The 26,130-nt window shown below is 50.0% G+C and overlaps 1 protein-coding gene across 4 annotated transcripts in view; it reads right to left on the bottom strand.

Moving 5' to 3' along the window:
- The window catches only part of TPCN1 (two pore segment channel 1), a 77,743-nt gene extending 51,614 nt beyond the window's left edge, over nt 1–26,129 (bottom strand). For 2 of the 4 annotated variants that reach the window (XM_030821453.1, XM_030821455.1), the window contains exons 1-2: nt 25,941–26,129; nt 20,590–20,823 (exon numbers count right to left, since the gene is read on the bottom strand). In XM_030821453.1, coding sequence (XP_030677313.1) covers nt 20,590–20,701 — 112 coding nt within the window. In that variant the 5' untranslated portion in view covers nt 20,702–20,823; nt 25,941–26,129. The remainder of the gene's footprint in view (nt 1–20,589; nt 20,824–25,940) is intronic. The other 2 variants (XM_030821454.1, XM_030821456.1) reach the window with 1 other exon arrangement.
- Nucleotide 26,130: the final 1 nt, after the last annotated feature.

Genomic DNA, 26,130 nt, shown 5'->3' with positions numbered 1-26,130 from the left:
TTGTTCCCGCAGAAGGTATGCTCGAAGGCTCGGCAGCTTTCTGAGGACATTTCAGGCCCAGAAAGCGGGAAGGCAGGGGGCAGAAGGGGCAGATCAAAGGGGACAGGGCTGATAGCCAAGTCCTGGTGAGTCAGGGTGTGAGCCTGTGAGTGCAGATGGAGTGGTGTCTGGGAGAATGAGCCCCTGCCTGCTGGAGAACCAATCCCGGCAGGCCCAGCTTCCTCGAAATGAATACCCTCTGCGTGGGAAGTAAGAGGGTGTGCAGGGGCCCCCAGCTGCCCTGAGACATCAGCACTGTGTGTGAAGCTAGAGGACAGTCTGCCCCATTGAAGCCCATCATGCCCACTGGGTTTGCTCCAGGACCTCTACCTGGGCAGCCTCGAATGCCAACAGTTGTTTGCACCCACCTGCTCTAGTGGCCTGGTGCCTTGCTCTGACCTCCTACTGCCCACAGACCCTGGGCAGAACCTCCAGGTCAATGATTGGCACTCGCATCTTTGGAGTACCAGGCACAGAAAGCACAGGAAGCATCCTAGCCAACAAAGCGACTGCATCACCCCGCATGACCCCAGTCACCTCAGTCCAGCCCCTTCCTCTGTGTGCCGGGGCCGGCCCTCTACAACTGGTGCTTATTACGGACCACGGAAGAAGCAACACCTTTGGCCTCTGACCTTGGCACTGTTCTTGCCCAGAGCAGAACGGGTTCTTCCAGGCCAGCCGGAAAGGCAGGAACTGGGGCATGCTGCAGGGGCCCAGCTTGAGAAGACAGGACGACCTCACCACCGGGCTGCCAGGGAGCTGGCCCTCCACTGCCTCCTCCAGAAGGCTGGCAGCTAGCCCTTGCCTCTGCATGTTTACCTTTCCTGGGAGGCAACCGGGCCGGACACGGGAGGGAGGGAGGGAGATGAGCAGCAGCGTGGGCAGGCGGGCAGGATTTGCAGTCTCCCTGGCTTCCGCAGCCAGCAAACTCCACACGCAGGTTTCAGAAAGGACCAGAGGAGGCTGACCAGGAACACTCTTGGCAACCAGGAAGACTGTATTCTGCATCTCTGTTTTGGGCCTCTGGGGAAAGTTCCACGAAGGGAAACATTTTGTCCTGCCCTTCTGGTGCCCTGGGCAGACAGCTCTCTTGGGAAAACCAGACCAAGAGGACAGGCGCAGCCTTTCAGGCCCGCAGACTTTGGCCACTAAAGATTTATGTGGCACCAGCCCCTTAACTTCCCTCCCTGAATCCTGGCAATCAGCCCGGAGGACAGAATGTAAAACCACTCAGAGGAGGGAAAGGAGTGGAAAGAAACAGCTGAACTGACAGGCATGAGAATACAAAACAACGACGCAAACTCTGACTCAAAGCAGGAGAGATATCCCGGTGCAGAGGACAGGCAGACAAACCAGAATGACCTGTTTGCACACACGGTTAACACTCCCCCATGCTGATGTCACAGGGCCCAGACGCTCCTGCGAAACAGCTGGCTGCTTTGCACGCCACATCGGAAATGACCCTGCAGGGAATCCAAGGTTTCTGTTTGCTGGAGCACAGTATGCAGCATCATCCTGGTTGTGCCAAATAAATAGAAACAGTTTCCATATGCCAGCTATAAAGATGCACTGGGGAAGAGCAGGAAAGAGTAGGCAGGAGGGGAAGGCTTCCACGACCCACCCCCCCACCCAGCAGGCGCAGGGGGCAGCCTGGGCTACGTAAACTACTGGGGCCTTTCTTTGGTGCCTGGGCCAGAGATTGCTTTGGATAAAAGGGCCCCTCCTGGGAGGAAGCTCTGATCAGAAAAGGCAGAGAATGACTGTTCTCAGGAAGGGTGATACAGAGGGGCCTACTCTTTTTCTAAACTCTCTCCTTTTTATTTTCTTTCTTTCTTTTTTTGGAGACAGGGTCTCACTCTGTTGCCCAGGCTGGAGTGCAGTGGTGCGATCATGGCTCACTGCAGCCTTTATCTCCTGGGTTCAAGCAATCCTTCCACCTCAACCTCTACAGGCATGCATCGCCATGCCCTGCTAATTTTTTGTATTTTTTTGTAGATACAGGGTTTCATCACCATGTTCCCCAGTCTGGCCTTGAACTCCTGGGCTCAAGTCATCCACCCAGCTCAGCCTCCCAAAGTGTTGAGATTACAGGCATGAGCCATGTGCCCAGCCTCATTCTCATTTTCTTAAACACACACAACCTCACACATTCTCAAATGTACACATACACACACCCTCGTACATCCTCGGCGAGACGAAACGGAACCCTGGACACCCAAGTTCACTCCAGCTATGCCTCCTCCCCTCCCCATAGTTCACGATCTTAATCCCCAGAGTCTCAGTTTCTTCATCCAGAAACTGGGATCGGTGCCGACCGTGCTTCGGGCATCACAGAAACAAATGCAAATACCCACAAAGCACTCGGAGCCCTCCGGAAACCAGCGCCTACCAGAATGACAACGAGCAACCGCCCCGCTGCTTGCCAGTTGTCACTGAGAGCCCCACTCCATGGGAAAGAGCTCAAAGAGGAGAGGAAAATAAACCAGAGTGACACTGATGAGTTTTCCAGGCACAGCGTTGCCACCGTGCTTCTGTGCCGGCTGGCTCTTCAAAGGCCCCCAGATAAAAATCTAGCATGAGATGCTACGCCGAAAGAAAGCAAAATGCACATCCCCCTGCTCAGGACTTCTCTTTCTGATAATTGGTTGCAAGATGGTGTGGAAGATGGACCCGCATTATCGACACACGTTAGCAAAGGCTCCAAACCCAAGCAGAGCCCTGGGCAAATGTACCGACCTCCAGAAAGGCAAGAACTGGCACAGAGCCCTCCCAGTTGAATTGCTGGCCTCCAGCCCAAAATCTGTGCTGCCAAAGGCTTAAGCCAAAGGAGGAAAGGGAAAAAGAAAGGCTCAACGGGGCAGTACCACGGGTCAAGCCCTGTTCTAGAGGGAGGGACTCTGGTGTGAAAGTGGTCAGGATAATGCCCTGTGTCTCCTCCAACTCTGTTTCCGGCCACCTGACAGGGACCTAAGTGGCCAAGTCCAGAGGGATTCACTGTCATCCATGAGGCCAGGCCCAGGGAGCCTGGAACTGGCAGGGGATGGGGCAAGGAAGCGGAGAGCAGTTCTATAAACGGAGTGTGAAAGACACGGAAAGGCAGGAGGGGTGCAGATCAGAAACAGGCTCTTGGGAGTTAGGGGACAGAGGAGAATGTAGGCAGGGAGAGGGGCTGGGAAATGAGCACATCACAATCATCGGGGGCAGTGACTGCAGCCTAAGGTGCCCACTTCCTAACTGTCCACATGAGGAACACACAGCAGACATCCTGAGGTTGCAAACATTGCCTTGAGAACACCTTTCTAATCTTTTTTTATTTTTTATTTTATTTTTTTTATTTTTAATTTTTTTTTGAGATGGAGTCTCACTCTTGTTGCTCAGGCTGGAGTGCAGTGGCACAATCTCGGCTCACTGCAACCTCCGCCTCTCAAGTTCAAGTGATTCTCCTGCCTCAGCCTCCTGAGTAGCTGGGATTATAGGCGCCCGCCACCACGCCCAGCTAATTTTTTGTATTTTTAGTAGAGACAGGGTTCACAAAGTTGGCCAGGCTGGTCTCAAAATCCTGACCTCAGGTGATCCACCCACCTCAGCCTCCCAAAGTGCTGGGATTATAGGGATGAGCCACGCTTTCCCATGGAGTGGGATTACAGGCATGAGTCTGTGCCCGGCCTCTAGTCTTAATAAATCACATGGTAATTTTGGGGAGAAAAAGGGAGGATGTAGTATTTTTTTTTTTTTTTTTTGAGACAGAGTCCCGCTCTGTTGTCCAGGCTAGAGTGCAATGGCACAATCTCGGCTCACTGCAACCTCCATCTCCTGGGTTCAAGTGATTCTTGTGCCTCAGTCTCCTGAATAGCTGGGACTACAGGCGCCCGCCATCAGGCCCGGCTAATTTTTGTATTTTTAGTAGAGATGGGGTTTCACCATGTTGGCCAGGCTGGTCTTGAACTCCTGACATCAGGTGATCCCACCTCAGCCTCCCAAAATGCTGGGATTACAGGTGTGAAGCACCGCACCCAGCCAGATGTAGTTTTAAAAGACTGACCACCTATATGCAAACACATATGGTTTAATTTGAGGAGACATTTATTTAGCACTTACCGTATACCAGGCATTGTGCTAGGTGTTGGATTAGAAAAGGTGAAACCATGACCCTCGCCCTCATGGAACTCTCCATCAGTAGGTGATGAAGGATCGTGACTCTGGTGCACTGAGATCTAAAACCGGCTGGGATGACAAGGGCCCTCCGTGGGGGCTGGTGGCCAGTGGCAGGGAGGAACTCAGGGGGATGCCAGGGCTGGCATTTCAAGGATGAGGGATGAGGAGGTATTTACAGTGTGGATGGGGATGGGGTGAGTGGCACATTCCAGAAACAAGGATGGTCATTCAGAGAGCACAGAGACTTGAACAGCAGGGCACGTCTGGGAAACTGCAGAGGGTTCTGTAATTCTGAAGCTTAAAGTGCCAGAGACCAGTGACCAGGATGACGCAGTGGGCAAAGGTAACAGCCACAGCTCGCACTCAGTACTTACCACACACCAGACACGGTCGTAAGGGCTTTACGTTAATTAATTCTTCTAAGCGTACAAAGGCCCTACAAATAAGACTTGATTATTATCCCCAGTTTACAGAGGGGGAAACTAAGGCCCAGAGAAGCTGAGTGACTTGCCCAAGGTCACAGAGGGAGGAAATGACGGGCAGCCAAGCCTTCGCCTTTCCCTCCACTGTTTCCGCAAGGCTGGGGGTGTAGGCCAGGCGGAAAGCCATGCTGAGGGCCTGGACTTGAGCCACTGGGGACTAATGGTGTGGAGCAACCTGACCAGGTGTGCTACTTGGAAAGACACAGCCAAGGAGGTCAGTCCTGGCTAACTCCCTAACCCATCTGCAAACATTCTGCATGGGCAAAACCGCAAGTTCCTTTTCCCAGTGCAGCCATGGCCAGCTCGCATTCGTGAGGCAGATTAAATTGCCAGGGGCCGCCACGGTCATTTTTATTGTCTAATCCTCCTTCCTGAGATGGAGAACTGTGTCTTGTCCCTACAGCATGCCCCATGGTTTGCCAGATGTCCACGGGTAATTTCTTGGTGAGGCAAGACATGATTTCTTCTTTAGTCCATGAATTTCAAGACCCAACTTGGAATTGTACTTCCTGCTCCCATGCCACTGGGTTTATTATGAAACAAAGGGATTTCCCTGCCACTGCTCACTCACTCACAAAGTATTTATTGAGTACCCATCACGTGTAAAGTGTTTCAGATGCTTTAAAAAACATTTGTAAAGGCCCTATGCTTCCGGCTGTCTCATACACACACACACACACACACACACACACACACACACACACACACACGCAGAGGCACGCAAACGCCACTGTTTACCCAGTGAAGAGTACAGCACCTGTGCGAACATCTGTTCCATATTCACTTGGAAGCATCTGAAATGCTAATTGTGAAACACCCAGGGACAGGGAAGGGAGCTGGAGAAGAGCAAATGGAGATTAAAGGCATTTTTCACTGTGCACTGGTACGCTCTGGTTCCCCTGCAAGAGGTCAGCAGAAAGCCAGTGCTCGGAAGAACAAGCTTGGCTTGAGACTCAAGCTGCATGAAGGCTACTGATGTGTCAGCTGATGATATCCACTCAGCACAGATCAAAGGTCCGCTCTAGTCCTTAACCAGAAACACGTGGGGGCTGGCTGGACCCGGCTTCTATGAACACTGGCCACGCCCCAGCACCTGGATCTGCTACTGCTCCTGCAGGCGGCTTTGTTCAGAAGAAGAGCAACAAGGGGTGAGGCGGCCAAGAGGCACGGGCACCTTGGGGAATTGACAGCTGGGGAACAGCTACATCCCACAGAGAGCTTGATGGCCTAGGCCTGCCACTTCTCCAGGGCCCTGAATTCCTATGCAGTCAGTGGCCAGGCACTGCTTTCGGCCTTCCCTTCCTTTTGCTTCAGTTTCCCTTTCTGTTGGTGGGGAAGGCAGCCCAAAAGGAGCATTGTGAATAAAGGAAAATACAGTGGAAATCAAGAAGCCACCCTAAAGAATGAGCAGGAGGGGCCAGGAGTGGTGGCTCAGGCCTGTTATCCCAGCACTTTGGGAGGCTGAAGTGGGCGGATCACCTGAGGTCAGAAGTTCAAGACCAGCCTGGCCAACATGGTGAAACCCCATCTCTACAAAAATACAAAAATTAGCCAGGCATGATGGCGGATGCCTGTAATCCCAGCTACTCGGGAAGTTGAGGCAGGAGAATCGCTTGAACCTGGGAAGCCACGGTTGCAGTGAGCCAAAATTGTGCCTCTGCACTCCAGCCTGGGCAAGAGTGAGACTCTGTCTCCAAAAAAAAAAAAAAAAAAAAAGAGCAGGAGATGGAGCTGCTTGATTTTTAATTCTCCCTGCAACACAACAGGAATGGTACTCACGGAAGTTAACTACTGTCCCTCAACTGCTACAACACTTAAGAAAATGCAAACTACCAACTCACATCCCTTAAGAGGAACTGGAAGAATGTGAGAACGGAGGAAAGGTTCACATCCTCAATGCAGAAGGTCCTTCAATTTCATGGGCTGAGACTCTGACTGTAGACAATCATATACTGATTTTACAGATGAAGAAACCGCAACTTAGGAAAAAACAAGCTTAGCTCCTCATTCAAGGATGTTCAGCTATCAAGAGACGATGCCAGAAATTCAACCCCATCCTTTGCAGACTGAGCGACACTCAGAAAATGTTTAACCATTGTAGACATCAGCAGGTACCATCACTCCTCAACAGACACACATTCATTACAGCCTAAGAATCTCCCAAGCCACCTCCATTTCTAGACTTCTGTGTCCCCATATACTCTGGACGGTGTCTGGTCTCCAAGAGGAAATAGCAAAAAACAACATGCAACAAAATCAGATGGGCCAACTAGGCTGGAGGCTGAGTGGACTTTAGCACTCATAAAATCTGCGCCCTGTTGAAGCTACCAGACCGGCTCCAGGCTGTGCAGTAAAAACTGCAATTCCAAACAACCAGGCAGGCCAGCCAAGTGTGAACAGCCGAGCCCGCAAGAAGAGAGGCCCCTCGAGAGTCACAGAGAGAAGACATCACACTTGTCGACGACCACCCACAAGTGAAAGGCAGCACAGCCGGCAGCTTGGAGCAGCTCCAAGCCATTAGCCAACACTAAGCACAGGTCGCTCTGCCCAAGTTGGTTTTCAGCAAGTGCTGAAAGAATTAGGAAAAAAAATAATAAAATCCCAATCTAACAAAAAGAGAGATAAAAAAGAGAGACAGGCAGTCTACAAATGGTAGGGCGGCGACAGGGAAGCTCAGATGGAAGGAAGGTTGGGACTGAGTACCCGCGGCTAATATGGCTATTACAGGACACGTGTGGGCTCCTGGGGAGTTCGAAGGTGGAAGCAGAGACCCAAACATGCAAAAAGTACGCTGTTCCTAGGGGCAGCAACGCCATGCCCTGCTGGGCTACTTCTGATCTCATCACATGTGAATGAGTCTCCTTGTCATCCCCCAGTGGCTCCAGGGGCTGGTTTGGCTGTGACAGTCACCTGGGACCCTGGATGTTTTTGGAAACCAGTGACTCACTCCCAGATATGCAACTTCTATTATGTCTATTATTGTGCCCAGAGTATGTGTAGAAGAGACATGGTCCCTGCCTTTGCAAAACTTGTACTACCAGAAAGAGGCACAGCTGTGTAAAAACATCAGCACCTAAAACAACAGCCATTAACACCCAGGCATTATACTGGGTTAGGCCTCTACCTTCCTGCCCTGCCCTGCCCAGTCATCTCAAACAGGCATCAGGGAGACACAAGAAAGAAACTCGCAAACCAGGTAAGCCCTAGCTGGGGGGAACAGGATTCACAAAACCCTGCTTGATGCTGGATGAACAGAATGGGTATTATTCATACTATGAAAGGATTGTCAAACTTAGCCCTCCCACCTATATTTTATTTTGAAATATATATGTATATATGTATTTCTAGAGACAGGGTCTTACTCTTTGCCCAGGCTGGAGTGCAGTAGGTGTGGTCATGGCTCACTGCAGCCTCAGACTCCTGGGCTCAAGCAATCCTCATGCCTCAGCCACTCAAGGAGCTGAGACTACAGGTGTGCACCACCACATCTGGCTAATTTTTTTAAACTTCTTTTTAGAGATGGGGTCTCACTATGTTGTCCAAGCTGGTCTCAAATTCCTGGCCTCAAGCAATCCTCTCGCCTTGGTCTCCCAAAGTGCTAAGATTACAGGGTGAACCACTGCGCCTGGCTCCCACCTGTATTTTAAATTACCTAATTCATCAAAACTCCATTTTCTCACAATCCATCATGGCACAAAGCAAACTCTGATTCAATCATCAAATCGATTACATCCCGGTGCTGGGGAGCGAGTGGGTCTCTGTGCAGTGAAGAGCAGAGAAACAGGTGTAAACAGCTTACCTGGAGAATGAGAGGCTATGGAAACACAACCACTATCCTCAAGGGTTAGGGAAGGCTCTCAAGGCCTTCAGCTAAATAAACAGGAAGGGCCAGGCATGGTGGCTCATGCCTGTAATGTCAGCACTTTGGGAGGCCGAGGCAGGTGGATAGCAAGAGATAGCAAGAATGGCTCTGGGGAAGACTTGGTCATTTAAGGTAGCAAAAAGGACACTCTAATATACAGCTACTGGATTGCCGCCACGCCAAGGAGCAGGGGTCACACCCACATGGCATTCACAGGACATATCTGCAAGTCTAGATATCTGCAAGTCTTCCAAATGCTGCTGAAGCAGGAAGCCACCAAAACTAGGAGGTTCCCCAAACCCCTAAATCATGTTTTTTAAGGAAAAAAAAAAAGCGGCACTGCTGCTGCAGTAACATGATGTTCTCTGCTTGCTTCTACAGCCAAAATAGGTGGGCAAAGAGATCAGAATATTTTTAATAATTTGTCATCCAAATACCCAAGCTGTATTCCAAGATGCCAATTCCTCAATACCGGAAGTGTGGCTATGAGGATAGGTTTCTCCACTAAGAGGGAAAGGCAGAACATTAGGGCTTTATCGTGAAGGAGGATGATAAAATGAGAGGTAGGCTGCCGTCTGAACAGACTAAGAACTTCCTGATCGACCCGAGATGGGTTGTTCAGGGGACTGTGTCAGTGCACTAGAACAAAGCAGGAACTTATCTGCCGGAAACAGAAGCCACGCTTTTTTTTATTCAGGAGAGTGGCCCTGGAACTTCAACGTACTTTCTGATCCTAAGAGCTGGGTGTGGTGGGATTAGGGAGGGCAAAGTGGGAGATATGTGGCAGGGCTGGGCACAGTCAAACATCTTCCTCCCATCAGCTCTGCTTTTCTTTCACTAGCTGCTTCCTCCTTGCCCAATACCGCTGGGATGTTTCTCATCAAAGAGCACCCTCCTGGGCCGGACCCCAGGCCAGGTGAGCCTATGAAAGTCCTCATCTGTTCAGCATTGTCCAGATGCTTCCTGAGTGCCTTTTAAGAAGTAGGGACTGGCCAGGCATGGTGGCTCACGCCTGTAATCTCAGCACCTTGGGAGGCCAAGGTGGGCAGATCACTTGAGGTCAGGAGTTTGAGACCAGCCCGGCCAATGTGGTGAAACCCCGTCTCTACTAAAAATACAAAAAAATTAACAGGGTGTGGTGGTGCACAACCGTAATCCCAGCTTCTGGGGAGGCTGGGGCACTAGAATTGCTTGAACCTGGAAGGCGGAGGGTGCAGTGAGCCGAGACTGTGCCACTGCACTGCACCCTGGGCAACAGAGCAAGACTCTGACTCAAGAAAAAAAAAAGAGAAGTAGGAACTGAGCTGAGCTTCTGGGACCTGGGGAAGTTCAGTGACTGGTCAGGGAGACAGACACAGAGAGAAAAATGCCAAATCTGGCTCCTACTACTGCAGAATAGCCTGGCAGTTTCCTCTCCATCCACCTCTCAATCTCCAGAGGGAAAAGTAACCCCTATTCAGGGCTGACCCAGCCCAGGGTTTCTAAGCTCAGGGCTTATCAAGGTGGCTAGAGACAGCATCCCAAGCTGGCAAGATGTCAGCAGGAAGATGCTCTGTCATCAAGTACTTTCTGGCCCAAACACATTTAGCAGTTCCCATACCAGGTCCAAACTCCTGCCATCGGCATTTTAGGCGCTCCATAAAATGGATATGCCTGCTCTGACCCCTGACGCTAATTATAATGGCTGACATCCACCCAATGCTCATTCTGTATAAGCCAGGCACTGTGCTAGTTGTGTGAGGCATGCTATCTTGTATAAACCTCAAAACAGTCCTAAAAGGTAATACTAATATTAGTGTCATTTTACGGATGAGGAAATCAAAGCTTAGAGAGGTTACAATATCTGCCCAAAGTCCCAGCAGGAGAAGGCAGGGCTGGATTCAAACTCAGTGGGTCTGACCCCAGAGTGCATGTAACCACACCCAAATCCAATCTGCACCCAGCACGCTAGTCTCTGGCCCCATCCAGGTGTGAGTCTCAGAAGAGTTCCTACTTCTTTTTTTTTTTTTCTTTTTGAGACAGGGTCTTGCTCTGTCACCCAGGCAGGCTGGAGTGCAGTGGCAATCTCGACTCACTGCAACCACCCTCCTTACTTCAGCCTATGCCATTTCCCCTCCCTGGGATGTTCGGTCCCTCTGCCCAGCACCCCAAACTCCCACCTCTTCCTAAGTCACATCTGTCCATAGTTGATCTTCTGCTACTCCCCTGGGTGAGCTGCATGGTCTCCAGCCAAAGGGCTGTACCGTCAGAATTCAACCAGGGACTACAAACTCAAATGCTTACAGGCACCAGGCAGGTAACAAACATGGGGTGCCGGGGGGTGGCAGACTCAGATGCCAAGCTGTACGTGCATAGCAACTGCTTGGTTATGCAGCCTCTTAAAACACAGTTCAGGCAAAACACAGCGGGTACCCTGTGTCCCTGGGCCACCTCCACACTGCCTGGTCTTGCCATCATTGCCAACTGCTCTTGCCAGGGCAGCATGAATGAATGTTCAGACTCTGAAAAACAATGGTCATTCCCCTGCTTAAAGTGCCCAGGGCTTTTCCGCCACCCCAGGATGAAGGTCCAGCTCCTCTTCAGTATGGCTCTAGGAGTGCAGGCAAGGAGACCCTCAAGATTTGGATCCGACCTTTCTCCCCAACCCTCTGACTCAGATGCCACCCACTCCAGCACATGTATACCTTTCCTCCCCTGTTCCTTTCTTCTGGGAGAGTCTTTCACTTCCTGTTCATCTCCTTAGACACTCAGCACACTCAAGCTTAATCCAATCTCTAAAGCCAATCTGGATGCTACCCCAACCCCCCACCAAGAGGATGCACGCCATCTCCTCCTGCCCCCATCTTCCACCTTCTTGGGAAGCCATGCCCACCTCCCCTAAACCCTTCTAGAGTTATACACCACAAAAGCATCATGTTCTATACTCATCTCACTGCCAACCAGACCAAGCTGTAACTATACTTGACGCACTTCTTCTAACTTCCAGGGCAGCAGTTCTAATCATGGTGGTTTTTCCATCATGGTGGTTAGAACAAGAAAATTTGGGCGGAAAATGGGAGTTCTAAGTTCTAAGTCCTAAATGTGCGGCCATTTCAATAACTCAACTTAATTTTTCAGTTGACAAGAAAGTGACGATTTAAGGAAAAAAGAAGACCAGCTATTAAACCACTGTCTTTTTTTTCTTTTTTTTTTAAATCACTACTTTTAAAAAAACTTCTAATGCTCACTTGAATCTTTATTACACATTTCAAAGTCAAAGCTAACAACAATAAAAAAAGGTCACAGCCCAAATCAAATCACTTTTAAAAAAAGGTAGTGGTCTAAAGTTGCATAGGATGAAGATAAGAAGGAAGAATGTAGAATGAGCACTCCATAGCCTCATGTGAACCATAACAAAGAAGGAAAGAATCACGAGGAAAGAATGATGCAGGGTTTCCTGGGAGATGCGCCCACCTGCCCTGGCTTCAAATCTCCCTTTGCCTGGCCTGGCTTGACACCTCCACCCTCCAGCCCCAGCTTTGATCCCAAAGCCAAATGAAATCTGGTCTTTCTTTGTGCAAAGCATTTAGTGGAGCAGGAAGATGTCAGGAGGAGACTGCCTGACCTGTTCTGATTCCTACTGGAAGCCACTGGAAGAGGAAGATAACCTCAGGGGCCATGGAGAGTTTGTTGTTGGTTTTGTACTCTTTTCCTTAATTTGAAGTAGTCTGCTCTGAACAGAAAACAAAGGGTGAATCGGTATGTTCTATGTCAGAGAGAGTAGGGGCAGCCTACTGACCAGATTTCACTCAGCTGGCTACATTGAAGACATACATGAATTGGTTGCCACTATTTACGAATCAAAAGACTTGATTAAAAATATAGGTTCTAATTTCTTTTGAAAAACTGGCAAATGGGGGCGGGCGCGGTGGCTCATGCCTGTAATCCCAGCACTTTGGGAGGCCGAGGCGGGTGGATCACGAGGTCAGGAGATCAAGACCATCCTGGCTAACAGGTGAAACCCCGTCTCTACTAAAAAAAAAATACAGAAAAATTAGCCGGGCGTAGTGGTGGGCGCCTGTAGTCCCAGCTACTTGGGAGGCTGAGGCAGGAGAATGGCGTGAACCTGGGAGGCGGAGCTTGCAGTGAGCCGAGATTGCACCACTGCACTCCAGCCTGGGCGACAGAGCGAGACTCCGTCTCAAAAAAAAAAAAAAAAAGAAAAACTGGCAAATGTGCTAGCAATCAACCTGTGATCCTACATGACAATGATTAGCCAGAGTAAGTCACAGTTGTCCCTTCAGAGAGTGCACACTGTCCCCAGCATGCCCCTGGCCCGGCAGGCCCTAGGGTGGCCCAGCTCTCGGATTTTATGCTACGATCTTATACCTCCTCGGAGCCAAAGCCTCATGACTGGGGTAGGGAAAGAACTGCACTTTTTACAAGGAGATAAATATCTCCAACAAAAAGCAAACAAGGCATAAAGGGTACCTGGTACAAAAGGCAACATAAGCACCAATGGTCCCAATTTGGTTATCCGGCTCAGTCCACGGACTTCTACCAGGCAAGTCCCGATACGGGGTCACCTGCCACTGGGAGTCAACAACCTCAGAGGGTCACTGCCCTCAGCAAGCCCACCTGGCCTTGGGAGTCTACCCTCATGCCCCGCTCCAAACTGCTCCTCTTCATCCTTCCTTTCCCAGGCCCAAATCTTGGCTCCTGAGAACTCCCATTTTCCGCCCAAATTTTCTTGTTCTAACCACCATGATGGAAAAAGTAGCCAAATGTCTCTATGCAGAGGAAGAATCAGGGCAAGGCGTGCACGGGGAGAAGCCTAGTTTCCACAGATGGTGAGAGCGTAGCTGTCCTTTGTGGTCTGGTGTTCACCTGCCCTGTCTGGGAGCTTCTCTGGGATGATCCAACAGAGCTTCACCATGAAACACCATCAGTTGTGCTATTTTTACAATAGGAAAGGGAGCTCCAGGTATGGAACTCCATTTAGAATAGTTGTCTTGGAGGAAATAAAAGTTTAATTTAAAAAAAGGATAAAGATAGAAACCAACTTCCCAATGGGAAAGAAAGAAATTCAGCCGAAAATGCTACCTCTTCCACAGAGCTCTACCTCACGGAGGGGGGCATACTAGGTAAGAGACTGGTTCTGGAGTCAGTAGACATGGGTTCAAAGGAAGTCAAAGTGGCTTCGTGACCTTGGATAAGTTTCAACCTCGGAGAACCCCCGTTTCCTCTTCTCTAAGATGATATTGAAAGTAACAGCCTCCTAAATCTGCTGGGAGGGAGGACCAAATGATAGACAGCAGCACAAAAGTGCTTTGGATACCGCCTGACACACGGTGAGGGCTCAACACCCACAGGCCATGATTATGACTGCACATACCCTGACCCAGGCACATCCTCTCCCCAGGCATACCTGACTGCGGGGAGAAGGGTGACAGTCAGAGGATGTCTGAACCAGAGGATTCACTCTAGCCAAGGGCAAGAATGGAGAGCCGCCCAGGGCTCCTGGAGCAGGAAGGTGGCGTGGGGGCTGTCTCAAGACTGACCTCACTCCAGGTTTGTTCCTGGGCTACCTTGCTGTCATTTGAAACCTCCCCACAAAGGGCATTGCAACCAGATGCCCCTAGCGGCACGCTGCTGTGAGCCATCCAAGCCCTCCCATATTCCCTCCCCGATGGGGAAGCTGAGAAGTTCACGGTTCTGGCTCATGAAGCGCTCTCAGAGCAAACGTGAACTCAGCCCTCCCCCAGGCTAGTGGGGAGGAGTGGAGGTGCTCCAGCCCGCACCCAGCTGCCACAACTGCCATTTAGAGCGGCACTGTCTTGTGTGCAGGGAGAGGGGGATGGGAAGAGACGGCATCTCATGGCAGGGGGCCTGAGGCAACAGACAGGATCCCCCCCATGAAGGTTGGAGGGCTGAGGAAGTGAAAGCTCCAAGGCTCAGCTGCAAGGCTCCCGCCCAGCATGCTGGATGCTTACTCATTTTAATTGGCACCACTGCTGGTCTGGTGACACCCGACGCTCTGCGTTGGTGAGGCCCTGAAAAAGCCAGGGGAACGACTCCAGCAGAGCCAAATGCCCAAGTTCGGTGGGAGCCTGTGAAAATCTAATTGCTGCTTGGTCTCCAGCTGCTACACGGAGGCGTCCCAGCTCGGCAGGGGCCACCTGCTGTGCCAGGAGTGAGGCAAGAAGGATCTGAATCATGGCCTGGGTTCAGGACCTCTGCTCATGGAGGATATTCCAAGGAAGCTCAGTTTCTGCCATGATAATAACGCCTATGACCGGCTGAGCACTGACCATGTGATCACACACATGATCTCATTCAATCCCCCGCAACGATTCTACTGGTGGATGCCATCATGGTCACATTCTACAGATGAGCAGGCTGAGGCTTGGAGCAGCTAAGCACTATACTCAGCTCAACCACTCCACTCACCATGGTATCACAAGTGACAAAAGCTGTGCAAGCCCCTTGGGCTTCTTCACTCTTTGGCAAGTATGCTGGGGCCATCTGGTCAGAGGCAGAGCCACGGCACAGACATCAGTGATGGAGTGCACACCTCGGTGTGGATTATCCTCTGGTGCCAGCCGGCGAGGATCTCTCCCAACTCCTCCTGGCTACGGCGGCCCTGAGGCCAACAGCTCTGGCCCACCTTGACTGAACCTGGTGCCAACTCACCCTGGCTGCATGAAGACCCTGAAAAAGGGACCAGGGTGCCACATGGGGGCCCCTGCCAGGGGGCAGGGATCCTCCACATTGCTGAGGCTGCAGTGTGTCCTAGGCACCTCCCGACGATGTGCCAGGCATCGGTGTGAAGGAGAGGGAGGCTGTCTGTGCTGTGACCTTGGGCCTTAGGTGCGGGACCTGTCACCTGAAAACCATAAACAACCCGGCACCAAAGCAGGGACCGGGCATCCTGCTCAGACCTCAGCCAGCCCCGCTGAGCCCAGTCCTTCCTTCACTCAGAAAAGGCACATGGTCCAGCCCATCTTAGGCAGTGGCTGACTTTAAAGGCAGGGAGAAGGCAGAGCTGAGTGTGACCAGAGTTACCCTGGGAAATTCGTTGGACTGCCCACTACATTCAGACTCGTCCTGATTCCCTGAATGCGGTGGGTGAGACCACTGCTTGCCACATGGTGTGGACTGTGGTCTGTCTCTACACCGCTCTAACAGCGGCCCCGCTGACTGTTTTCAAGGTTATTCCTAGTTTCCAGGCTTTAAATACCTCTGCTCATACCTGCCTCCTTTATCAACCTGACACCATGCTGCCTGTGAGTCATTCATTAGCACTGCAGCAGCCGCATTTAGAGCCCAAAGATGTCTGAGTCTTGGATTAAATCCACAATTGCCCATATAAGGAGAAAAACCCAAACCCTCCAGTTTCCTGCAGGGATAAAGCCCTCACATAGGGTTAAAGGTCACAGGCAGCACAGCCAGATTCCTCGGCCCCTGCCTCTGAAGAAGGGGTAGGAGTGTATGGCCTGAACTGTGTCCCCCTCAAATTCATAGGCTGAAGTCCTAAACCCCAGTAGCTCAGAATGTGACTGTGTTTGGAGAAAGGGCCTTTAAAGGTGATTAAGGTAAAACAAGGTCATATGGATGAGCCCTAATCCAATAGGACTGGTGTCCTTTTCAAAAGAGGACAGACACAGATTCAGGGACAATCACGTGAGGACACAGCAAGAAGGTAACCATTTGCGAGGCAAGGAAAGAGGCTTTGCGAGAAACCAAACCTGCTGACACCGTGGTCTTGGACTTCCAGCCTCCAGACCTGTGAGAAATTAGATTTCTGTCATTTAAGTCACCAGTCCACAGTGTTTTGTTAGGGGTGCCCAAGCAGACATGGAGCGTGGAGGTACAGTGCCGAGAAGGCCTCAGCGGCTGCTGGGCCAAAACAAAGGCCAGGCTTGATGGTGACTCAGCCTTAGAAAGCTTGTTGCATTCCCAGTAGCCCATGCTCATGTCGCTGCCAACTCTGCGGATGGCCTGCATCTGCATTCTGCCAACTCCTTAGTACTTCAGAGGTTTACAGCAACCAAAGACAAAGGTCAATGATGGCAGCCACTAGGATACTCAGCTGTGCTGAGAGCAATGGGACTCAAAGCAATGGTGAGGAGAGGCGGCAGGAGGGAGGCTGCCCACCTCTAACTCAGGCCCTTACACCACCACTCCCATTTCTGGGGCTGCAAGGCCCCAGAAATCCAAGTATGTTGATTCTGACCACTATTTGTTGAGTACCTGCATATTGTGGGCATTGAGCTACATGATACAAAGACAAATGGATGGGCCAGGCATGGTGGCTCATGCCTGTAATCCCAGGGCTTCGGGAGGCCAAGGCAGATAGATCACTAGAGGTCAGGAATTTGAGACCAGCCTGGCCAACATGGTGAAAGAATGTGACTGTGTTTGGAGAAAGGGCCTTTAAAGGTGACTAAGGTAAAACAAGGTCATATGGATGAGCCCTAATCCAACAGGACTGGTGTCCTTATCAGAAGAGGACAGACACACAGACTCAGGGACAATCACGTGGGGACACAGCAAGAACGTAACCATTTGGGAGCCAAGGAAAGAGGCTCTACTGAAAATACAAAAATTAGCTGGGCGTGGTGACACATGCCTGTAGTCTCAGCTGCTGAGGTGGGAGGATCACTTGAACCTGGAAGGTGGAGGTTGCAGTGAGCTGAGATGGTGCCACTGCACTCCAGCCTGGGCGACAGAGTGATACTCCATCTCAAAAAAAAAAAAAAAAAAAAAAAGATGAATGGATCTCAGGGCCTAGTAGGTGATCAGATGGTTAAACATGTAATTACCCCACCATAATCTACTTGTAATAATGGAAGCCTAATCAAGATACCGAAGCAGAAAAGGGTAGTGAGTAATTAGCTCTGTCAGGAACGGGAAGTTCAGTGAAGGCTTCAAAGAGATGGTGTTATCAGCAGGATTTTCAAGACAGAACTGCAAACAAGAGGCTGAGAAAGGGATTCTAGACCGACTTGCCAGCAAGGTGGAAAGGTTTAAGAATGCACAGGGGATTCACCGAACTAAATACAGTATGATGCTGTGGACTGAGGCAGGAAATGGGACTGGTCAAGCAAGAAGGCACTAGAACACGCAAGGCTTCGACTGCCAGCTGAAGAGCTTGCCCTCCCCAACCCCCCGCAGAGGGATGGGAAAGTCCCAGGAAGGTTTAAAACAAGGAAACAACCAGGTTGGGCTTGTGTTTTAGATGGACTGCTCAGGGCCGGGTGCAGTGGCTCACACCTATAATCCTAGCACTTTGGGAGGCTGAGGCAGGTGGATCACTTGAAGCCAGGAGTTCGAGACCAGCCTGGCTAACATGGTAAAACCCCCATCTCCACTAAAAATACAAAAAAATTCGCCGGGTGTAGTGGTTCATGCCTGTAATCCCAGCTACTTGGGAGGCTGAGGCAGGAGAATTGCTTGAACACAGGAGGCGGAGGTTGCAGTGAGCCGAGATTGTGCCACTGCACTCCAGCCTGGGTAGCAGAACGAGACTCTGTCTCAAAAAAAAGGACTGAAGGACTGCTCCTCAGACAGCAGAGACAGGGAGACGCTGGGGTAGAAGGTCAAGGCCAAAATCCAAGCATGAAATATCAAAGGCCTACTATGCTAAGGCAGAGCAGGCCTCCTCTGAAATCTCGTTTACTTGCACAGGTCCTACCCTTCTTCCCAGCCAGCCTTGGTGAATTACACCCACAAGTCATTGAGGTTTTAAAAACCGACCCAGTAAGAAGCTGAGAGAGGAAACTAAGATACTAATGTGCTGTGCAGGAAAAACAATGTCCCTGGACCCCAGCAGTTAGTTATACATTTCTTTATTCTTGAGAAACAAACCAAAGCAAGCCACTGACTTTGCCAAGATAAAAGCAGCCTTGCTAGTGGCCTAGCCAAGGGGAGTCTTATTGTGTCTCTGGCCTATTTCCTATTCATCAAGGTTCAAAGCCTGATCTTGACACAGGACTGGGTTGCTCTCTTGCCCCTTTCATCCCACAGGAAAGCTGGACACCCCACCATCAGATCGGGCATGTTGGAGGGACTTAAAAGTGATGACAGCCAGGATTCCCATTTAGAATCTTGAGCCTGGCTATTTCCAGACACAAGCCACACCCTTAGTAGGCCAACCACCCTCCCTCACTAGGCAGCATTCCTCTCTAAAGCTGAAACTGAGCCACAATCACTTTCATCCCTTTCCCCAAAGCACCTTCCACTGTGGTGTGGGAGGAAAGATAAGACAGGCTTTACTGCTTACTAGCTGTGTGACCTTGGAAAAGTCACTTAACCTCTCTGAGCCTGTCTCCTCCTCTGTAAAATACAGATAATAATAACAACCCTATACTGAGGTTATATGAGATAATATAAATGCTAAAGGCCTGTACTCACCTTTTATTTTTTTGAGACAGGGTCTTGCTCTGTTGCCCAGGCTGGAGTGCAGTGGTGCAGTCATAGCCCACTGCAACCTTCCTGGGCTCAAGCGATCCTCCCACCTCAGCCTCCTGAGTAGCTGGGACTACAGGCATGCACCACCATACCCAGCTAAGTTTTTAATGTTTTTGTACAGCCGAGGTCTTGCTATGTTGCCCAGGTTGGTCTTGAACTCAAAGTCACTGGGCTCAAGTGATCTTCCTGCCTTGGCCTCCCAAAGTGCTGTGATTAAAGTTGGGGGCCACCACGCCTGGCCTGTGCTCATATTTATTAAGGGTGATGAAGAAAAAAGGAGAGGGAGGAGCAGCTGAAGAAGTAAAAGAAGGAAGGGGAGAAGGGGAAGGAATTCTGGAGTCAGACGATGCTGGGTTCAAATCTCTGCTCAACCATTTCCTGGCTGTGTGACTTCAGACAAGTTACTTGACCTCTCTGACCCATAGTTTCCTCCTCTGTAAATAGGGATAATACTGCCTAGCCTTGCAAAGGGATTTCAGAAAGAAAACAGATAGTCTGAAATCAGAGCCACTGCTTTCTCATCCCTGAGTGGCACTTGGGGAAAAATCAGGTTTATGTTCGAATCCTCCTGGGCAATCCAGCTCTGCCACCCTAGATGAGGGTGAACACAGTGAAGCAAAGAGAGGCCTGTTTCTAGGCAGCCAGGGCTCCCCAGCACACTCACATCCCTGGAAAACTGCTCTCCTTCATCAGTTCCCAGGGGAGGCCACCAAACTCCCTGCAACTCAACTGAATTCTCCCTGGACAAAGGAGACGGAAGAGCCTGGCTTGTCTCTCCTTGGCCCCAAACATCTCTGCTCTGGCTGGGGAGCACTGGGAGATGGTGGAACATCCATTTCCTAAGCAGACCCTAAAGCACTGCTTCCCAATGTCTTAGGACCCTCCAGAAAAGGCGAGTTATTTTAAGCCTCTCCTGAGCCCAAGGCCTGAGCAACTGAAACAAATGGCTTCGGGATGAGAACCAGAAAGGTTTTCAAGGCCTCTCATTCTGCCAGAAACACACTTAAAATTTAAAACATTTAAAGCTCCTTGCCACACTTGGGTTCACTTTGTGCTAGGCTTTGGTTCAGAGGAAGACAAAGCAAAACCCCAAGCCCTCAAATCAATGGATCATGACAAAACACTCGCCGTCTTCCCCGCTGTCCTGGGCAAGGAGGGACTGAGATGGGGCAAAGAGATGCGGGCAGTGCTGCTTTCCTGCCAACGGTTTCAGATGGGGACAGACGGAGGCTGGTGTTGAAATCTGTTTCTTTTTTTAACAAGGAATGGGGCAGGGAAGGCAGCCAAAGCAGGCTGGCCTGAGGTCCCCGCCAAGCATCCACAGGCAGGCCAAGGTACCTCAAGTGCAAGGCAGGCAGTGGAGAAGGGAATGAGGGCACGAAGAGGGGCAGCTAGGCCCCCAGAAACACTGCCAAGCTGGGGATGTGGAAGGAGAAACACACAGTCTCCCAGGAGTAGTTTCTGTATCAGAACTTGGGGCTCAAACGTGGGGCCAGGCAACAAGTTACACACCCCTACTATCAGACCACAAAGCACTTATCACCTCTCAGCCTCTGAAACAGAAAAGTTGGGGTTCCCCCAGCCCACCCACCATCTTACTTTTGCTAGGTAGCTCTTCTTGGCCCAGGCCGTTGGAGGGAGCCAGTGGGGCACTGCCACCCTCGTCCAAGGTCAGGATGAGCGGCACGTCGTCATCCAAATTCACAGCCATGTTCTCTTCTGTGGCCCTCAGGATGTGATATCCAGGGCTTGAAACAGTCTCTGGTTTGAGCTCCCTTTCAAAGCCACTGGGCCAGGGGTGCTGCTCAGAAACTCCTCCATTAGAGGCATCTTCTAGGGTTTGGGAATTAAAAAAATAAAAGATAATTATTAAAATACAGCCATGACTGATGAATCTATTCTGAAATTAGATAGTGGTGATGGTTGCACAACCTCGTGAATAAAAACCACTCAAGTATACTCTTTAAAATGGTGAACTAGGCCAGGTGCGGTGGCTCACACCTATAATCCCAGCACTTTGGGAGGCCAAGGTGGGTGAGTCACTTGAGCCAGGAGTTCAAGACCAGCCTGGCCAACATAGCAAACCCCATCTCTACTAAAAATACAGAAAATTAGCTGGGCTTGGTGGTAGGTGCCTATAATCCCAGGTACTCGGGTAACTGAGGCATGAGAATGGTTAAACCCAGGAGGTGGAGGCTGCAGTGAGCATAGATCATGCCACTGCACTCCAGCTTAAGTGACACAGATCCTGTCTCAAAATAAATAATAAAATGGTAAATTATATCTTAATTTAAAAAATAATAAAATGGCAAATTATAACTCAATTTTTTAAAAAATTTGCCAGTGGGGTGGCTCACATCTGTAACCCCAGCATTTTGGAAGGCTGTGGTGGGAAGATCAATTAAGGCCAAGAATTTGAGACCAGCCTGGGCAATATAGCAAGACCTTGTCTCTATAAAAAATTAAAAAAAAAAAAAAAGCCAGTTGGGTAAGCATACACAGAAAAAAATAAAATAAATATTTAACATACAAAAATAAATAAATAAACAAATAAAAGTGGCTGGGCAGGTGGCATGCACCTGTAGTCCCAGCTACTCAGGAGGCTCACTTGAGCCCAGGAGTTCAAGGCTACAGTGAGCTATGATTGCACCAGTGCACTCTGGCTTGGGCAACAGAGTGAAACCCTGTCTCTCAAAAAATAAAAGAATTAGGGTGGGCACGGTGGCTGACACCTGTAATCCCAGCACTTTGGGAGGCCGAGGCGGGCAGATCATGAGGTCAGGAGTTCGAGACCAGCCTGGCCAACATGGTGAAAACCCGTCTCTACTAAAAATACAAAAATTAGCTGGGCGGGGTGGCACGTGCCTGTAATCCCAGCTACTCAGGAAGCTGAGGCAGGATAATTGCTTGAACCTGGAAGGCAGAGGTTGCAGTGAGCCGAGATCGAGCCATCCAGCCTGGGTGACAGGGCGAAACTCTGTCTCAAAAAAATAAAATAAAGATAAATAAATAAATAAAAATAGAATAAAAGCATTATTACAGTATAATAGCATTAAAATAGGGAGGGAGGGAACCCTGCAAGAACAAATACTGAAAAGTTAAGGGTAATTCTGTCTGGAGGGTGAGATTAGGACTAATATGTTCTACCTCCACTTCTCTTTACATTTATTTGTAAGTTTTGTAAAGACTTTAAAGAAAAAAATAGGCTGGGCACAGTGGCTCCCACCTGTAATCTCAGCACTTTGGGAGGTCAAGGTGGGAGGACTGCTTGAGCCTAGCAGTTCAAGACCAGCTTGGGCAATGTAGCAAGACTCCATCTCTACAAAACAAAAAATTTTTAATTAGCTGGGTATGATGGCACATGCCTGTAGGCCTAGCTATTTGGGAGGCTGAGGTGGCAGAAACACTTGATCCCAGGAGTTGGAGGTTATAGTGAGCTATGATCACACCACTGCAGTCCAGCCTGGGCAACAGAGTGAGAACCTGTCTCTAAAAAATAAAGTAAAATAAAAGGCAGGGCGCGGTGGCTTACAACTGTAATCCCAGCATTTTGGGAGGCAGAGACAGGTGGATCACTTGAGCTCAGGAGTTCAAGACCAGCCTGGCCAAAATGAAGAAACCCCGCCTCTGTTAAAGATACAAAAATTAGCTGGGTGTGGTGGCGTGCACCTGTAATCCCAGCTACTCTGTAGGCTGAGGCAGGAGAATCACTTGAACCCAGAGGCGGAGGTTGCAGTGAGCCGAGATGGTGCCACTGCACTGCAGCCTGGGCGACAGAGCCAGATTCCATCTCAAATAAATAATAAATAAATTTAATTTAATTAAATGACAAAAAAAATACAACCATTAAAATAATAGTTAATATTCGGCTGGGCGCAGTGGCTCATGCCTGTAATCCCAGCACTCTGGGAGGCTGAGGCGGGTGGATCACAAGGTCAGGAGATCAAGACCATCCTGGCTAACATGGTGAAACCCCATCTCTGCTAAAAATACAAAAAATTAGCCGGGCGTGGTGGCGGACGCCTGTAGTCCCAGCTGCTCGGGAGGCTGAGGCAGGAGAAAGGCGTGAACCCAGGAGGCGGAGCTTGCAGTGAGCCGAGATTGCGCCACTGCACTCCAGCCTGGGTGACAGAGCGAGACTTGTCTCAAAAAAATAATAATAGTTAATACTCAATGAGTGCTTACTATGTATGAGGGACCCTACTAGCACTTCATAAGTAAGTTAACTGAAAATTCTTAATAGCCCCATGAGATAGGCAGGCTTATTATCCCCCCATTACGGGATGGGGGTGGTGGGTACTTCAGGCACAGAGAGATTACGTATCCTGCCCAAGGACCCACAGCTAAAAAAAAGCCAAGCTTTCAACTCTACGGTGTGACTCCAAACCTGTATTCCTAGCCATTACACTATAATTCCTCGAAGTCTGGGCCATGTACTTAGGTAGCACCCAGCTTCAATCACCGATATATACTTGCCCATATATACAGATTTAAAATACATCTTTCACTTCAGCTTTACCATGCAGCCTCTCAGGAACAGTTAGAAACGTACTTCCAAAATGTATGATTTTTATATCATTTTTATATAGGAGTTGTTCTCTTAGATTTAAGTGTCCAAGGAAGGGGAAAAGAGTATTTTTCTTAACTGATGAGTATTTTTTAATACAGTAAAAGTGCTCATCCTTAACTCCCAATTTAAAACACTCAGAGCAGCCAGGTGTGGTGGTTCATGCCTGTAATCCCAACATTTTGAGAGGCCGAGGCGGGTGGATCGCTTGAGGTCAGGAGTTTGAGACCAGCCTGGCCAACATGGCGAAACCTGGTCTCTACTAAAAATACAAAAATTAGCCAGGTGTGGTGGTGCATGCCTGTAATCCCAGCTACTGGGGAGCCTGAGGCAGAAGAATCACTTGAACCCAGGAGGCAGAGGTTGCAGTGAGCTGAGATCAGGCCACTATACTCCAGCCTGGGCGACAGAGCGAGACTCCAGCCTGGGCGACAGAGCGAGACTCCATCTCAAAAAATAAACAAACTAAAAATTTAAAAATAACTAAATAAGTAAAACAGTCCGAGCTAGCCTGTTACAGCTCCTATTTATGCACATTCCCGTTTCCGCTGAGAAGGACCAAAAAAAAAAGACTCAGCAGATCTGACTGCAGACCTTTGAACTTGCAAACAGCAGCAGGTTCCTTCCTCAAGCTGTGGGCTCCGGGCTCAACCCACTTTGCCTCCTAACTGACCTAGTCAATGGCAGCTGAGTAACTGACTTCTTCCTCGAATCATTGGAACAACTCCAAGCAAATCCTTGTGCATCCACAGGGAACGGCACAACGTTTTGAAACAAGGCAGCGAAAGTTCTGCTTGCTGCTAAGCCCGTAGCTCTCTGCCCAGCACACTTCCTGTGAGATTTTTTTTTTTTAAGTTTCCTTCAGATCTGGGGATTTATTTTGCTTTTAAATCTCAACAGTGGAGAAGCAGAAGAGGAAATCCCAGATGAGACACTACTATTTGGCAGTCTTAAGAATTATGGTTGTATTGTCGTTTTGGTTTAACTTTTTACCACAGATATTTTCAAACATTCTCAAAGGTGCAGAGAATATATACGTGAACTTCCTTGTATCCATTACTCAGCTTTGACAATTATCTCCCATATTTACTTTGAAGGCAGGAGAATTTATTAACTTAACTCACAGAGAAGAGGTTTCTTAATGTTACCATTATCATAATGGCTAGTGGTTTCTATGTTTTAACTCACGGCTGTCCAACCTTTTGGCTTCCCTGGGCCACGCTGGAAGAACTGTCTTGGGCCACACATAAAATACACTAACATTAATGATGAGCTAAAAAAAACCAAAAGAGGCAGGGGGGTGGTTCATGCATAATTTTCATGATATCTGCCACCATAGATTAAAGTCCTCGCATTCAAACGCTTCAACACGGTTGTTTAACTGTTTAATATATGACTGCTTGCCTGCCTGTACTGTCTTTGCCCATTGGCTTTCAACTGGGGTGATTTTTGCCCCCATGGGGACATCAGCAATGTCTGGAGACATCTTGACTGTCACAACTTGGGACTGGGGGGATTGCTGGTGGATGGAGTCCAGGTATGCCACTGAACTTGCTACAATGCACAGGTGAGACCTCCCGAAACAAAGAATTATGTGGCTCAAAATGTCAATTGAACTGCTGTTGAAAAATCCTATCTTAGCCAATATCCCCACTTTAGGAATGAGAAAATTGAAGCTTGGAGTGGTTAACTTGCCTTTTATAAGTTTCAACCCAGGCAGTCTGAATCAGGGACCCTGCCTGCTTAACCATTACCCTATATACACCTGCGACTAGAACCAGTCCCCTGATTTGAATTCAAACACGTCATTTTTCCAGACAGACAAAAATGAGGCCCAGAGAGGGGAACAGACTTGCCCAAGGTCACACAGTGCAGGAGTAGGGCTAGAAGCCGGGACTCCTGCGTCCTGGTCCAGTGTTCCCTCCGCAGGCTTTGCTTCTGCCTCTACAGAGGACCCAAATCGCCAGCCCTGGGGAAAGGGCCTAGGGCAAGAGGGCCAGCTGCCATCCCGCTGTCCGCTGGGGCAGCCTGACCCGGGCACGAGACTCCTGTGGGGTCACCTGAGGGCGCCAGGGAGAAGAGCGAGGGAGGGAGGAAGAAGGAGGCAGGAGCGCTGGCTCCAGCTCCACGTGCTCCCAGCCCCTGGCTGGGAGCCCACGTGAGGTTCGCCCCAAGAAGTCGGGGGCGAGGAGAGAGGGTGCAAAGCCCCGGCCCGGGCTGGACGGAGAGAAGCGCGGTGGAGACTTCCCCGCGCCCCCTCTGGGCCCGTACGGCCCACCTCCCACACCAGAGTGCTGTGCCGCAACCCCTTACTCCGCACCCTCTGACCCCTGATCCCTGCCCTCTCCCTCGGGCCAAGCCCTCGCATCCCTCGGATTCTTACACGCGCCGCCCCAGCAACCCGGACCGCGCGCCGGGGTCCGCACCGCGCAGCCCAGCCCGCCGGCGCCGCCGCCAAAACCCCGAGCCCGAAGCTGTTGCAGCCGCCGCAGCCGCCGAAGCCGCCGCCACTTCAGCCACTGCCACCAGGGCAGCTGCGCCAGCTCTCCCATCCGCCGCCTACCGTCCTCTCA

Source organism: Nomascus leucogenys, chromosome 10 (assembly GCF_006542625.1).
Source record: "Nomascus leucogenys isolate Asia chromosome 10, Asia_NLE_v1, whole genome shotgun sequence".
Lineage (NCBI taxonomy): Eukaryota > Metazoa > Chordata > Mammalia > Primates > Hylobatidae > Nomascus > Nomascus leucogenys.
Note: the sequence above shows the minus strand (reverse complement) of the source record. Positions and strands in the feature narration are given on the sequence as shown.